This window comes from Lotus japonicus, chromosome 1, assembly GCF_012489685.1.
Source record: "Lotus japonicus ecotype B-129 chromosome 1, LjGifu_v1.2".
Lineage (NCBI taxonomy): Eukaryota > Viridiplantae > Streptophyta > Magnoliopsida > Fabales > Fabaceae > Lotus > Lotus japonicus.
In genome coordinates this window covers 124,753,868-124,771,039 of record NC_080041.1, presented here as the reverse complement: position 1 = coordinate 124,771,039, position 17,172 = coordinate 124,753,868, and the positions used below count along the sequence as shown (strand labels likewise).

At 34.0% G+C, this 17,172-nt stretch overlaps 1 protein-coding gene across 1 annotated transcript; it reads right to left on the bottom strand.

The window, feature by feature from the left end:
- Nucleotides 1-2,729: 2,729 nt before the first annotated feature.
- On the bottom strand, nt 2,730-8,444 carry LOC130730244 (small RNA degrading nuclease 1-like). The gene is made up of 13 exons (XM_057582195.1): nt 8,287-8,444; nt 7,988-8,047; nt 7,614-7,796; nt 7,421-7,504; nt 6,660-6,728; nt 5,977-6,117; nt 5,739-5,855; nt 5,590-5,659; nt 5,361-5,461; nt 4,646-4,786; nt 4,452-4,559; nt 3,939-4,043; nt 2,730-3,592 (listed from the first exon to the last, which is right to left on the bottom strand). The coding sequence occupies exons 2-13, from the start codon at nt 8,027-8,029 to the stop codon at nt 3,176-3,178; spliced, it is 1,578 nt and encodes a 525-aa protein (XP_057438178.1). The 5' UTR covers nt 8,030-8,047; nt 8,287-8,444; the 3' UTR covers nt 2,730-3,175.
- Nucleotides 8,445-17,172: the final 8,728 nt, after the last annotated feature.

Sequence of the window (17,172 nt, the reverse complement as noted above, 5' to 3'; positions counted from 1 at the left end):
TTACGATTCAATCATCTTTGGATCGGATATCGAATTCTATAATAATCCATCCAACTCAACCTGAAATCCAATCATATAATAATAATATATTATTTAGTATATATTTTTAATAATTTTAATTTTTACTAACCTACTAGTAGGGAATGTAATTTATGAATACTTGAAGTCCTACTATTTGAGTGATTTTAAGGAGACTTTAAGACTAATTTATTTGTAATTACTCTTATATTTAAAGACTTGAGGTACTAGTTTAGTTATGTATTGTTGTATAGATGTGTGTAGACGCTAGTTATGAATTTATGATGTAATTGCATGTTAGAGACTTGAAATACTTGTTTTTTAATATTTTTTCAATATTTCAGATTTATTTTTATTTTAATATAGCGATCCAATCAATCCATCCAAACCAACCCGAAGATTGTCGGATTGGGGTTGGTTCGGGTTTGTAGGTGAAAATTCACGAAATCCAACCCAACCCGACCCAAACAGTTTTGATCGCTTCGGGTCCTGATTAGCCTGAAAATCCATCCAACCCAACCCATGTGCGGCCCTACCCTCATTTTTCATTTTTTGAAGGGTTAAACGTGAAACCCGTCCCTGAACTTTGAGCGAGATTTGATTTTCGTCGCTCGCCGGAAAATCTTCCTATTGACATCCTCAAACTGACGTTTTTTTTTTCGGAAACTGTCATTGCCGCCGATTTAGCTCCGGCTGCTGTGGCCAGGTGTCACTTTGGGCCTATGTGGAATTTTTAAAAAATAAAATATAATAAGTAACATAATTAATTTATAATAAACCCCCAAATCTTTCCTAATTTATCTCTTCTTTCTTCCTCACCACATCCTAATCTCTCTCATTTTCCTAACCACCACCACACCACCTCATTAGCTTCAAAAAAATAATTAAGGAGACCAAAATTAGACATAGTCTAAATTGAGAGGACAAAAAATGCAATCAAGCCTCAATACATCAGGACAATAAGACTATAAACCCTAACAAGTCATACTACTTTTACCCATATCAGGTCCTTAAATGTCTCAGCCACCAACAATGTCTTGGCCTGAGTTAAAGGGGCTCGAGTCTCTTAAGCATGGTCATGGGTTTTGATTGCTAGATATGTGTGTGAATAAAACAAGGTCGAGAGGTGTCCTCACTTTTGTGTCCAGCGGTATCCCATAAGATATTCTCAAAAGATATATCTATTATTACTTATCGGGTTGGTGGATACTCTAGGGAAAAAAAATTGTCATTGTCGCGTTTATTTCTCTCTTCATAAACATTTAAGGCTTAAGATAGAACATGTGACACTTCAGGGAAGATAGAATACCGCATAGAATAAGTCGGGATGGAGGTGATCACTGACTAGAGTGAGCATGTTTAATTCTTAATTTACTTATCTTATTACATTATCTCTCTTTGGTATTTTGTTCACAAGTGTTGCTAGACAACTCCTTAGGTTTTAATCTAAGGATCTTTTACCAAAAAGAAGAAGGAAAAAAAATAGATAACTAAAATCCATTGCCACTAATCTCATACTAGTGACTTAGCAAGAAATGCAAATTACAGCTAAAAAATTATCTCCTTTTCAAAATAGAGCTGAAGTAAAGATACAAATATTCAGCTTATTACAACCAGGCAATGCCTATGAAAAATATGTAGAAGCATCAGACAACAATCCAATTGGTGGAGAAGATAGCAAAACTGTGTGAAGATGAATGAATCGATTGGGAATGGAGAAACCCTAAACCCCAAATCTTGAACCTCCTTTGATTGTAGTCAAAAGATGGTGCCTAGTGAAAAAAGATAACACCACCACCCACGGTTCGAATCGATTTGGACCATTTTTAATTTTTTCACTCGCGATGGTTTTTAATTTTATTTTTTTTATACTGGAAAGATAAATATCAGTATTTAACAAATGATCTTCACTAAACTTAAATGTCTCATAGCTCTTACCATTTGATCTATCATTAAAAAAATTGTTTCATACAAAAGGATGCAAATTCAGCATCATCATCAATGGTGGAGGCGTTACACCAGAGGTAGAGGCAGTTGTTATCTTGATTTAATTATTAGTAATTGTCGTTCTCTTTCTTTACGTAGATCTCGCAATTGTGTCGTAGACTTTTTAACTTGGAATGCCTCCTTTTTTGTGTTTAGATTGAGGACGACATTTGTACCGGCTTGATTTATAATATTTAAGTAGCTTTCAAAAAAAATGAGCTTTTATTTTAGTTTTTTTTAAATCACTTTATAAACTTTTTTTTTATTTTATATTTTGACATGTTTGTTTCATTTTTAAAGAAAAAATTGATAGATTATTTAAAAAAAAAAACTACTTTGAAGATAAATAAGTTGAAATTATGTTCAATGTGATTGGATGATGAGTTATTTAACCCAAACTTTCTCATGAGTCATTTAGACAACCCCTTTAAATTAATTAGAAACTTTAATGAAGAGAAGTTGAGCTTTAATTAAAAATAATGATTTTAATTAGTATAGTCAAACATAAATCAACTTATGTTTTTCTCCACAAGCAACCGAAAATGGGAAACATTTTCTCCTAACAACAATACAAGGGTCTCTTTTCGTTTATCCAGGGGCCATGCATTGGCTTCTTAGCATATTGTTTCTTCTTATTTAATGAAGTTTCTTTAAATAACAACAACAATTTAAGTAAAGCTAAACTTCGTGAGGGAATAAGAGATGAGACCTATGGCTCGAGAAAAGACAAAAGATCAAATGGTAAATTCCCAATATCATAAGCACTAATATGCTCAACCAGTAGCCCATAATTCATCTGAATGACTATTTGATAGCACTTGAAATCTTGAATGCTTACACCTAAAGGGAGCCCTCAATGTCAATGCTATTGATATTTAATAAATTCAGGTTGGAACTAGAAAGAAGATTAAAAAAAATGTTTCAAACAATTACATACCACAACAACATGAAAGAACCCTAATCTAACAAAATTGCAAAATGAGTGATGTTACTGGTGTAAGGTTCATGGTTAGTTTATAACATCATTTCACGTGCTCATCCCTCCGAGACAAAATTTTAGTTCCAAATTTGAATGGCAGAATAGAACAAGCACTACCAAATGTACCAAAGCTCCATGTTTCTCCCAAGCGGAGCCTCGACATAACTTTTGTAAATGTCGAGTACTGTGTATTCAATCCTCCTGGAGAACAGCAAATTTGTTCCTTGTTTTGTCTGTTCGCTTTTTCAAGGAGGATATCATTATATGCAGCTTGGAGACTTCAAAATCTCTCTTTCTTAACTGCTCCCTCAACGATTCAATCTCCAAATCTTTTTGCTTCAATTGTTCATTCAGTGCTTCAATCTCTTTCAAGTGGGTGCAAGTGTCACCCTTAGTAGAGCCTATCAGGGCATCCTCTTCAATTTGAGGAACCGTCTTTGCTTTTTTGGAAGCATTAACTGCCTCATCTGCCTCATCCACTTGCAAAGCTCTCTTAGATTGAAGCAGGTTATCGGGTTCATCAGCTGTCATTTTCCGAACAAATAGACTCACAGTCATGCCTGTACTTGGCTGAAACATGACTTCTTTCTGTGGACGTCCAAATGAATCCTAATATAAAGTAATAAACATCAAAGCATGAGGTTAAAGCATTCCAAAAAGTGTACAAAGTGCTACAATATCAATTTATCAACAGAAAGTTGTCCGGAAAAAATATCTTCATTTTGTTTAACAAGCATTAGGATAAGTTATTTTGTCAATCAGATTTTCGGAGGGGCAAAAATAATACAAGTCTAAACTTGAAACGTCCGATTAGAAAAATGGATTTAAGTATTATTGTAGAGAAGGGAATCTACCTTTGACCATTTCATCCCTTTAGTTAATTAACAAGAAAATTTAGCTGTATCAAGTAGCATCATTGAACATTGGTACATCATAAATGTAGTGTACTAAGTACCTTTGTTTGGCTTCCTTGGACATTTTCATAGGCCTCATATGCCTCTTGTTGATTCTTAAAGGTAGCTAAAGCAGAATATTTCGCTCTTTGACCTTTCCTGGATGGCTGCAAGCAAATTCTATAACAAATCAGATCTCAAACAAGGAAAAAATCCAATAGCAGAACAAGAGTACTATGAGACAAAACCAAAAGCCAGCTTGGTGGTTAGGATAGAATAAGAGAGTTGGATAAGAGCCGGATGTCATAAGAGTAGAATAAGCTATTATCCTATCATCTGTTTGTGGTGGACATGATAATGATAGTGTTGTAACATTGAGATGTAATCTGACTTCATATTATGTTGTTAGAGTTTTGATTTTTATTTAGAAGAATAAGAAAGATATTGTATATAATTACTTATTTCCTTAATTCGGTAGTCTAGCCTTTGTAAATTGTATATAATTACTTATTCAAAAAATTACTAAAGAATCTCTTCAATCTTCATCAAAACCTTAAGGTTAGGACATACTTTACCTTCACTTCTGTTGTGAAGTCTCCAGGAACAATTTTATGTAGTGTTTCAATGTTTACAGAGGTTGGTATCCCGTGCAGAAGCAGCTTTGTCATATCACTTTCTGAAACCTGAAATGAGAGAACGGAACAGTTATGACATTTAGATACCTACCACCATGAGTACAACAGTACATGAGATATACAAGACAGCTTACATGCTCCTGAACCAACGTAAATGGAAATTCTTTATCGACGCCATGCTTGATCCTTGCAAGAACAAGTTTCATTGCTGCACATGCATCGTCTAGACAATTATGTGGAGCACCCTTTTCCCGAACTTCATAGCCTAACACAGCCTGTCACAACAATTGGTAACAAACTATGAATCTTAAATCAGTTTGCTGTCTGTTTCTTCTTTGTTCTTTTGCCATAATTTGCTAGTCTGTGTTTGTATGGTGTATGCTTTTAAATTCCAAAGCATAAACCAGCACAAATGCGCAAGGAGACTTCACATTCAAAATAATGTGTCTAAGGGAATTCAACAAAAAGAGTGAGGGTCTTTGATTATTGTCTTGTAAAACAGTTTTTTGTTTTTTAAAACAGAAAATGTGAAAACTTGTTTCGTATGAACAATTTTAAAAAACTGTACTTAGAAACAGTTCTTATTTTCAGTTTAAAATATATGTTTTCTGTCTATTTTTAGTTTCCAAATAAGTTTTTTTAGCATTGAAAAATATATTGCTCAAACCGTTTTTTTCTTCTTAAAAATGGATTTTATATATTATTTCTGAACAATATTTAAATTCAGAAAACTGAAAAGGGAATCAAACAAAACCTGACCATCTGGTTATAACACATCATAATGCTTCATAAATAAGATGGCATGTAATACAGAACCTAATCTTTGCATGTAAACAATTTGCTACTTGCCTGACATAAACCGTTCAAAGAAGGTTTCCTGTGAATAGATCCATCCAAGGATTGGAAGATATATGCAGTGTCAACCACTCTAACATGATCTAGCTTCAGCACTGCAAACGAACGCAATCAGTAAAAAAATAGGACCAAGAAAACAATTCAACAAGAAGTGATTCCCTTCATTAACTAAAAAACTAACAGTAGGTTCAAGGACACAGCCAAACAGATGTTTGACACTTACCACGTAGATCATTGTCTAAACTGTGTCCGACCAATATGGTTCCATTTGATAACAACCTCTTCATCTTTTTCTATGAAAATACAACACATTTCTTCATTAAGCACATGAACGGATGAAATAGGAAAACCACAAAGTGAACCATAACATACCTGTATATCAGCCAAGGTGCACGTAACTGTCTCTAGATCTCGAGAAGAGACACCAGTAACCTCTGTTCTATAGTCTACAATTGCTTTGTCGGGTTTTACACGTTTGTGTAGCTTGACCTGAAAAGTTCTGAAAATTATCTATATACGCCCCAAAAGGGAGAAGTCATTTAAAATAAAGGTCTGAATTTTTTTTTAAGGGAGGAGGTCCCAAGTAATACGAAGAATATGAATAAATTACCTTTAAATTGTGGTCTACCACACAGACTTCAACTAATGCTTCAGTCCCATCTTCACAGAGAACCATTTCACAATCAACAGCAACCATTGCAGTAGACCTCATCGCTTTTTTATTTTTTCTGAGGTTTATAATTACCCATCCCTTCATTTTCCACAATAAAAAGCAACACAGATAATGGATGAGTAATGTGAACCATTTGTACAGTTCTTCTCATCCAAGTGAAATTGTTCATTTAAATCATCAGCAAAAGCATGTGACTCATTTAAATATTCATATGTTAAAGCATCCATATGAACAAAAATTTGATTATTTCGTACTATTTTTTTTTCAATTTTCATGCCCTGAAACTATGAGCAGTAAAATATCAAATTATCAATCATTGCCATAAGCTTCATATTCAACATTCAAATACTGCAATCCAGAATGCAAGTCAACTTTTTCCTTTGAGTTATAATCGAAAGACTTCTTTTAAATTGTTGAAAAATTGATGCTAATTTTCTTCGGAACTTCTTTGATGGCATCTTCAACTAGAACAGAATAGAAAGACCAATGCACATATTTATGTATTATTCCACGCAGCAGGTCACATATAAGCAGTGTACATATAAAAGAACTAAATAGCATTTTGAATGCACATAGGTTGACCAGAAAATTCAAGCACAGATGGTGACAAGTAAACAAACCTCATCAATTGATTGAAATGAATAATCCAATGGATATAATGGGTGCTGGAGAGTTATTTGGACTAGCCCCTGTACTGCCAACATCAGAAGGTTAAAAAAAACATAGCACAATCACCAATAAATGCAGGAGGTAATGAAATTAACACCATTGGTAAAGATTTTCACTAATTGATTTCAAAATAGCGTGAATTCCATCACCAGTGACAAAAGACTGTAGGAAGGATAAAGAATAACTGACAGCAAAAGTAATATCAGAATATGTCTAAATTTTAGATATTTTGCATTGTGTAATTATCAATTGCAGTCTCTTAAATTTTGGGTTCCAGATTTAGATATGAGGTCAGCAACAAGAAATATTCAAAGAGCCAAGGTTAAAATGAACAAAACCAATTCACAAAATTACAATATGTAACTTGTGATTAAAAACAATGCATAAGGTTTACATAATAGTAATTAAATAGCTGACAACCAATATAAAATTCAATAAAAATGTTGGATCATTTAAGGAAACAATAGTAAAAGGTTAGCTCTTGGAAGAAAGTCTAAAACATTGGAGAAAGAAATTAAGTTCAAAAAAAAAATGAAAACAAAATTCTTATCAATATTTGAGAAATAACTCAATAGCCTTAACCCATCTAGAATCTCAAGTACAAAAACATTAGTACTTACTAGTAGTTTAAGTACTGGTATAATCTAAAAAAGAAAGCTTAACTGACAAAATTAGCCTAATTTCATAAAGAATGATCGTTATGAAAACATACCTGCTCAGGTGAATCATGAGATTTATCTTTCAGTTTCTCTACCGAGTATTGATTTGAATGATGCCGCATGATGTTGGCAAAAAACTGAGCACAAGGAGGAAATGGACAAGGTTCATTTTGAAGACTATTAACTTCCCCTCATCAGAAGAAGAGATGTATGTGCGCATGGGTAAGGTGCTACAAAATTCTTTACCTTCAAATCATCCTCCTTGGAGAAAGTCTTCAGAAATGCAGCCAAGACTTCATGGGTCCTCTTTGCTGGATCACTCATACTTGCCCCAAACTTTTTATCATAACTGTTCAAGAACTCTTTCCAGTCTCCCAGATTACCCTTCATGCCTCTTTTTTGTGACAATTTTACAATATCAACCAGCACCTACCCACATGTAAGCGTTAGATGACATAGTCGTACAACCGAAGAAATAAATGGGAATCTAGAAATCATGCTTTCATATTTTTTTGGTTGTTATGTCCAATAATGATTAACTTTTCAATTAAAACAATAATCAAAACTTTTATCTTAACAATGACTATAAGATACAATTATGAAATCCTTATTAGCATTACCTTTTTGTCTGCGGCGTCGATCTTGTCGTCCATATTCGCCATGAAGTGAATTCACAAGAGCTGTTGATGAAAAATAAAATTATCATAAAATTCAGAAACATTTTGAATAATACTGATACTGATAGAATCATAGGAAAACTAAAGAGAACTATTCACAAAATCCACAATCCCCTTATTATCCGACACCACCACCACTTTCCTCACTCACTCCGCCGTGCCCACTGGGCTGAGCGAACCAGCTTACCTCCAATTTCCATACGAGAATTTACAGCAGGGGAGAAAGAGAGTTTTATGCATACCTCGAAACAAAGGGTGAAGAGAAGGGAGAAGATTTGAAGGAGAAAGAGAAAGAATGTTCACTCTCAATATCGGGTGGTGCTGCGGCCTCGAAGAAGAAGGACTGCGCCGTCGTGAAGATGAACAAGGGTTTCGACTTAATTCAGTCTCTGAAACTGAGATTAAAACAATTACATTTTTAGTCCCTGATTTTAACTATGGGTGGTTTTAGTCCCCTAACTATTTTATTTGAAAATCAAGTCCCTATCAATTTCTTTTTTTGTTCTCAAGGTATTCGCACACGCTACCATTGTGAAACTAATCCATCAAACCTCTAATATCATATTAAGGAGTTTCACTAACTACCAGTTGTCCTAAACGTTTTCGGTAAGTGCCCTATCATTATCATTCTGCTTAAAACTTTCAAATTCTTAAAATTGAAGAAATATTTTCACAAATTGAATCAATTTAGTCACTATGTATATTATTCCCATTAAACCCAAATATTAAATAAAAAGTAAAATTAAAAAGTTCAGTTCCCTGCCTCTCTAAAACCTAACCTCATTTTTTAAAGCAATATATATTATAATAATAAGGAAAATGAAAATAAATATATATATATATTAGTATTTTTTTACCCGCGCGTTGCACGGGGAATATGTGTATCGTATTTGATACATCAATCAATTATTTGATTATTTAAAATATATTAAACAACATATGAAATAGAAGGGTCTCAAATGCTAAGCAAAGTGGACCAAAAGACTTGTCATCTAAGTCTGATTGAGATCAAGATGAAATAATTTCACATTCTTCATGAACATTAAAACAATGACACAAATAATAGATATAAGGAATCACCAATAAAGCAGACGATAAACACATATTATGGGGAAAAAATGATGTGATAGTAACACTAATAAGGATTGTAAAAGATAAATCATAAAGTATGACATCATTTTGTGTTTATACCAAGTCATCCAAGTTTGAGTCAATATTGCAAGGTACCTACAAAATTTATGAAATATATCAGAATTTTTTTTTGGTTGGTTTGCTCTGTCATGTTTTCTTTCCGGCACTTTATAGGTTTTCCTATCTTTCTGTCTTCGGGTTTCTTCTGTTTGGTTTTTGTCTGGCTCGATCTTTGGGTGTGCTTTCGGGTTTTTGCCGCCGGTGTTGGTTGGTTTGTATTTCCTGCTTAAGAGTTTGCTCTCAAGCCTTTTGATATTATATATATATATTTATCTTTCGAAAAAAAAGTCTAACTTTTTTATTAGTAGTTTGTCAATACTACTTTAGTTGCATATAATAATAAAATGTGTAAGAAATATATATTGATTAGTCTACTTGAAGTTTGCCTTCTAAAGGAGAAGAGCCGAAATATATAGCGAGTTTATTATCTTTTATAGTATATCAAGTAACAATTTTGTGTCTAAGGGTGACGACTGTCCTATTACCACAACGTGATTCCACCCTTAATACATTCATTAAAAAATTATTCTTTTTTTGAAAATGGAAGAAATAGCACGTGATTCTTTTTCAAAAAATTCAACGTGTCAATCCAGATAACAACTGTGATTCTGTTACATATTTAATTTTAAAAAAAAAAAGTGATTATTAAACAACAGATGAAATGGAAGAGTCTGAAATGCTAAGGAAAGTGGACAAAAAAGAATCACCAATAAAGTAGATGATAAATACATATTAATCATGGAAAAAAAAGAACGTGATAGTAGCACAAATCTGAATTGTGAAAGATAAATCATAAAGTATGACCTCATTATTTCTATTTCAAGTCATCCATGTTTGAGCCAATATTGCAGGGTGCCTACAAAATTTAAGATATATATCAGACTTTGTACATACTTGTTTTAATCAATAAAGAATTATTTCATTGTAAGGGAAAATAGAACGAACCTTAAACCGACAATAATATTTTTGCATCAGATGTTCATCAACTTATAAGATGTCATAGACATCATGTTAACAATGAAATAAAGTTAGGTCACTTAGAAGTCAGTGTGTATTAAAAAAACTATTAAGATAAAAAACTAAACTAACCACTCATATGTTCTCAAAAACTTCTTGGTAGACAACATTGCGCTTGGAGTTTGAAACTGCCTCTTGTTTATCCCCTAGTGTTTTTTACCCGTACGTTGCACGGCAAATTGATTGTTGGAGTTGACATTAATAAAAAATATAACAAAATGTGATGAGTATAGAGAAATACGTGTGGTATAGAGTAAATTATATAAGTTGTTTGTATGAGAGCTGTGATAGTAGAGAAAGAATGACGTATATTTTCTCCCATCGTTAGGTTAAATAGAAAATAAGAGAGGAAATTAGTTTGCCATGAATCGACATTTAAATAAAAATAAAAATATCAAAATATAAAAACAATGATAGGCTTAATAAATTAATAAGATTACTCCCTCCCAATAACCAAAAAATTAATAAGATTACAATTGGAAAGCTAAAAAAATTGATCAAACTCTGTTCTATGTCTACTCAAAATGAGAAGATTGAAAAAATACATTGGACCCACAAAATCTGCCCCCTTTATCTCTCATCCCTTGCCAATCAAACACACTAACTCTTATCTCTCTCTCCTCTATTTCTCTCTTCTCTTTCACTACCATATCAAACAAAGCATTAGAGAACCTAGTTGAATAGTTTAGCAAGGCTATAACAAAATGGCATAGGAGTTCTTGGAAAATAATTTTAAAATTTCTTTAAATTATTTTTCAAATATTATCCAATATAGCTTTTGTTTGAAAGTAACATATCCACTTCATTAGCATTCTTTGTGTGCAATCACCCTCCTCCTCTCTCAGTCTCTCTATTCTCCTGCCTACAACTCATTTCCTTCTTATAGCTTCTCATACCTTATTTCAAGTAGTGCCTTGATTTCTTTGAGGCATTTGATTCAAATTAGCCTAATTGAACCAACCAAAACACATAGAGAATAAAATTAAAAACAGACACATAAGTAGCTTCAAACCAATACATTAATCTTATGAATCAAATGCTAGACATAAAGAACTTTTAACTAAAAGGATTCATTCTCCTACCTCAGAAATTAAAAGCATTAAGCCACATATTTTTCCTTCCCAAACTCTATCTCGAGCCTTTAATGTACTTCAACAATTATTCTCTAATTTTTTTTTTTTGAAATCTCCTGCATTCTTCATTCCTTAGCATAGTCTGAGAAAACAAATCATAATATGTCTTAGATCAAGAAAATCATTTCAACCTACAATATTATATCAAGAAACTGATTTTGGAGCAACACGCGTAGGTAGATTGGCGGAACCATCACCTATAACCCGAGTCAAAATAAGATAAGACACAAACAAAGGAAAATGACAATAAATAAATAAATATATATATAAGCCTCCTCAAAAATTAGAGAAGGAAACCTAACCTCATATCCTTCCAAATTTAACAAATTTTCAATAGCTTTTTTAAATTTTATAATTGTTATGAAAGTCATCATAAACCCTTAAATAATTGAAAAGAAAAATGAAGTTTTAATGATCTTTTTGCAAATGAAAATTGAGAGGGATCAAACTTGCTTAATTTTAAAAATATTGAGACCTCATTAGCTTGAAGAAATTAATTAAGGAGACCAAAATTAGACATAGTCTAAGTTGAGAGAACAAAAAATGCAATCAAGCCTTAGGCCCAGTTTGAAAGAGCTTATTTGAGCTTATCTGACAGCATAAGCTCTTATGTCAGTGTTTGGGAGGGCTTATGCAAACAACTTATGGCCTGTCATAAGCTATTTTCAGCTTATTTTCATAAGCTACTCAGGATAGCTTATGAAAAACAGCTTATGCTTATATACAGCTTATTTTTAATTTATTTCAATAAAATTTTAAAAATAGCTTATGAATAAGCGCTTATGTCATAAGCGCTTATGACCATAAGCGCTTAATTAAGCTGTTTTTCCAAACGGGGCCTTAATACATCAGGACAATATAAGACTATAAACCCTGATAAGTTATACTACTTTTACCCATATCAGGTCCTTAAATATCACAACCACCAACCAGTGACGGATCCAGAAATTTTATGTAGTGAGGGCAATTTATACATATAAATTCGTAATAAAAAAATTAACCTATTCTATTAGAAGTCAGGACATTTTTTACCAAAGGAGACATAAGTGAAGACATATTTTACCAAATGTGTCATAAAAACCACATACTTTTACTACTCAAGTGAGGACATTTAGCAATGTGGAACACAAGTGAGGGCATTTAGCAATGTGGAACACAAGTGAGGGCATTTAGCAATGTGAAATATAAGTGAGGGCAATTTTTATCAAAAGAATCATAAAAAATCACATACTTTTACTACTCAAATTTTTTTTTAATGTATTTTTTCATATTTAAGTGAGGGCATTTGCCCTCATACTCTACTACATGGATCCGTCTCTGCCACCAACAATGTCTTGGCTTGAGTGAAAGGGGTTCGAGTCTCTTAAGCATGGTCATGGGTTTTGATTGCTAGATATGTGTATGAATAAAACAAGGTCAAGAGGTGTCCTCACTTTTGTGTCCAACGGTATCCCATAAGATATTCCCAAAAGATGTCTCTTATTACTTATCGGGTTGGTGGATACTCTGGGAAACAAAAAAAATTGTCACTGTCCCGTTTATTTCTCTCTTCATAAACATTTAAGGCTTAAGATAGAACATGTGACACTTCAAGAAAGATAGAACACCTGCATAGAATAAGTCGGGATGGAGGCGATAACCGACTAAAATGAACATGTTTAATTCTTAATTTATTTATCTTATTACATTATCCCTCTTTGGTGTTTTATTCACAAGTGTCGCTAGACAACTCCTTAGGTTTTGAATCTAAGGATCTTTTACCAAAAAGAAGAAGAAGAAAAAAGAGAACTTAAACCCATTGCCACTAATCTCATACACGACTTAGCAAGAAATGCAAATTACAGCTAAAAAAATCCTCTCTTTTTCAAAATAGAGCTGAAGTAAAGATACAAATACTCAGCTTATTACAACCAGGCAAATGAGGCAATTCCTATTAAAAATATGTAGAAGCATCAGACAACAATCCAAGCATTTATAACAAACATGATCTTAAATGACAAGCACAAGTAGCCTGAGACTTGCAAACCGTACCAGACTCTGTTTGGAGAAACATGACAACAATTAAGAGTGAGGAGAACAATAATGTACATATAAAGAGGGGCTTTCTTAACTTACGGGAATTAGATTTTCAGAAGGAGCATGTTATCATGTTACACCTTTTTCATATGGTCATAAAAACCAGTGCAATTAAATTACACAAGAACGAGAGCGTACCCTCACAAATTTGCCTTGAAGGCATTGCTTCCACCATGGTAGAGATGACGAGTGTTTCTTGTCACAACACGAGGGACGAGTGTTCGATCGAAAGGGGTTGTTGGTGTGTGGAATTCAGATCTATTATTTATTTTCAATTGAGTGTGAAAACTCAGTTCAGTTCAACACAACCTGCTCAATTCAATCACAATCCCTTGGGGCAAAATTAAGTCAAAGCAATTCACCACTGAGCTTCTTGTTCCCTTGTCTTTGTGGTTGTTTTTTTTTCTAATGTAAAATAATTCCAATTTGCCTTTCTTTCTAAGATCTATAAAAAATGGATAAATGGAAGGTATAGTGAAGAAAATGATGAACTGTTACCAACTCATTATTGGAGCAGGTTAGACCATTAGGATCAAAAGTTAACGAATGAAAACCAATTTTATCACAGAAAGTAAATGGCAGCATTCAAATTGGCATCACTTCCTGCCTTTGCCGAACCTCTGGTTGTGATAATTGTAGTTTAAGTCTGAAATTTGTGCCAACTCTACATTGGGTGAGAGTGCAAAAAAAATTAATGAAAACCGGTTGTATACCCTCATCTTTCTATAGATCATTGGACACAAAATATTATATGAGAGTGCATAACTTCATGTTTGTCCAACAAGAAAGAACTGACATAGCATTTCATAAAAAATGCATTAATACACCTTAATTGGCATTACACAACACATTAAGAAACAATACACCTCAAGAGGCATTGACAAAACTCACTACAAATGCACTCTGTCTTTCCTTCTCCAAAATATTTAATATTTTCACCACCTGATACTAGTATAAATTACAAACCTTAACCCACTAATTAAGTACACATCTTAAAATACAAGTTGACTACATGGAAATCTTTTTCACTTCAACCTCTTCATTACCAACATCACATTCTGTTTTAAGATGACTTTCTCCAACCCTTTCTCATCCTGCTAAAGCAAAAGAAATGAAAAATAAACATTACTTAATCAATAAAAGAGTTAAATATATAAAAGCATGGATTCCCACCTGGGTTCAAATTCAAGAACCCAAAGTATGCAAACCGTTCTGCTAACATGGTTCATACTACTGCTGAGGAGCAAGAAAGTGAAGCTCAAGAAACCACTCCAGGAAAGGATCCTACTCGGTTTGGGTTCACAGCTGATCAGTATCACCATTTGCAAGCTCTTCTTCCTTCAGCATAGCAGAAGAATTCCAGTGCTCAACACACTGCCAGCGTCATCTCTTGCACCCAAAAACCCTACCAAGCTCCGATAGCCATCACACTGCCCTTCTTGTGACTCTCATCGACCAGAATACCACACCAAAAACCCTACCATACCCAATCTGAACTAAATCCATCAATCCAAATACTAGACCCACCGCTCCAACAAACGAATACATGTTGGGCCATCAAACAAATTTCGTGCAAAATAAAGAAATTAGAGCAAGGGGCAATTTTTAACCTAGCATGTTCCTCCCTAAATTACTAGATAAATAACCTCCCTAAAAATCCCAAGTGATGCACATGAGAAACAACATTTTAGAGAGGACTCGTCAAGGATAAAGATAAAGGAATGAGGGTTAGAGAGAGAGAGGTTTGGCTCAGTTTTTATGGAACTTGGTGTGCAATTGTTGTGTTTGGTGTGCACGACAACGACCTTGCGTGGTAGTTGTCGCAGTGGTTGCTAGATAGAGACATTGTTTTCGCTGACAAGATTCACAAATGCCTAAGGTTATGGTAGAGTATGGGATTGGCCGTCGTAGTGTTCGACAGCACATAAACCATAATGATGTCCATGATGGTTGCCCAAAGGCGAGCATAAGGGGTTGCAAGTGCAGCTTGGGTTGTTGGTGTTTGGCTAAGGGAGGCTTCACTATTGACAATAGCGGGATTTTCAATTGTGGAGATAGTGGTAAAATGGTTTCTTGGTGGTTCAGGTAGTTTTAAGGGTGTGTGTGGTCAGTCTTGTGGCTATTGAAGAGTAGTCTTGTTTTGGTATAAGAGGGTCCGACCGACCTTGGCGACGATGATAGCAAGTGATTCCAATGGTGGTGGTGGCGGCGGCGGAGCTGCGATAGCTGGAAGTGATTTAGGGATGGGGTGTGCGCATACATAAATACTTTATTTTTTGATGGCCTCTTGAAATTTCAAAAATCTTTAAATGATATTGAAATTTCAAATATGCATGGCATAAACTATTTAGTCATATATAATGCAACACTTTTTCAAATGACACATATTAGACACCATCTTAAATCACTCATTGTATCTTTTCATATTTTAATATTACAAAGTCTTGCTCGAACTTGATTGTATTCCTCTTGTAGAAGCTTGCAAAGGACTTAAGATGGTGAAGGAAATTAGTTGCATTATTAGGGATATCCAAAAGTTTGAAAGGTAGATTCAAGCATATTGGATTTACTTAGGTCTTTGGAAAGGGGAACATGATGGATCACGAACTTGCCCAAATCACTATGTAAGGTGGCCTCCGAGACTATGGCCCTATAGAGCTCCTCCTCAACTCCAAATGGTGTTGGTTATAGATGAGGCACACCGATCTTACAACCCCGCTCTAGTCATTGTAATTTAGTGTAGACTTTGATCCTAAAGGTGGTCGGGCCTCAAACCCGAAAAGTCTCTCTACTGGAGTGACCTAACTTTTAAGTAGCTTGGAAAGACGGAGCTATGACATCATACCACCAAGACTCATTGGGGTCGTCTCGTTGTGTCTTTGTCCTGGTGTCTCCTCCTTTGAACCCTAGTTGTGGTAACCCTGAAAGTGAGTATTTAGAAGTCTCTCCAAGTCTTTCTTACTCCTGTACTTCCTTTCTCCCTTTAGTCAAATAAGAAAAAAAGTAATTTTTTTAAGCAATTCAAATAAGATTTAAGCTAGGTGAAAAACATTGTCAAACATAATAAATGAGTGTCCCTATAAGATAATTCAAATGGTAGGAACTGGAGGACATATGAGTTGGGTAAAAGGAGGTCCATGGTCCAATTCCTTACGGGTGCAATTTATCTTTCCGATGTAAAAAAAACATAACAAATGAGTCTCAACCATAATGACACGAGTTAATCTAAAGAGATACTTTGTTTGAATGACTTCTTTTTAAGAAAAAAATATTATGAAAAAACGCGTTGAAACATATTATCATTTAGCTTTATGACCGTATAATCAATTTCTAGATGAAAAATCTCATTCAACATGCTATTTAAATGTGGATTCATATTAATCTTTTGAGAATAATTTTTAGCAACCACAAAAGTTGCTTTTAATGGATTCTTATAAATCGGTTTTCCTTCTAAATTTGGAATTTTCAAACACACAAAAAGACCCACGTCTCTACGTATTCACCAAACCAAAGTACGGGTGTGACTAGGAATTTGTACATGTGGTGCATGCACCCACCAAATCATTGAACCAACAACACAATTTCAGTTTTTCTTGTCTGCAAATGCCCACTTCTCTTGCGCACCAAGCAAACATTACTAGGAAACAAATCTTATGTGCATGTTCACAAAATCACCATACTAATTGTCTTTTTCAACACTCCATATTTTTA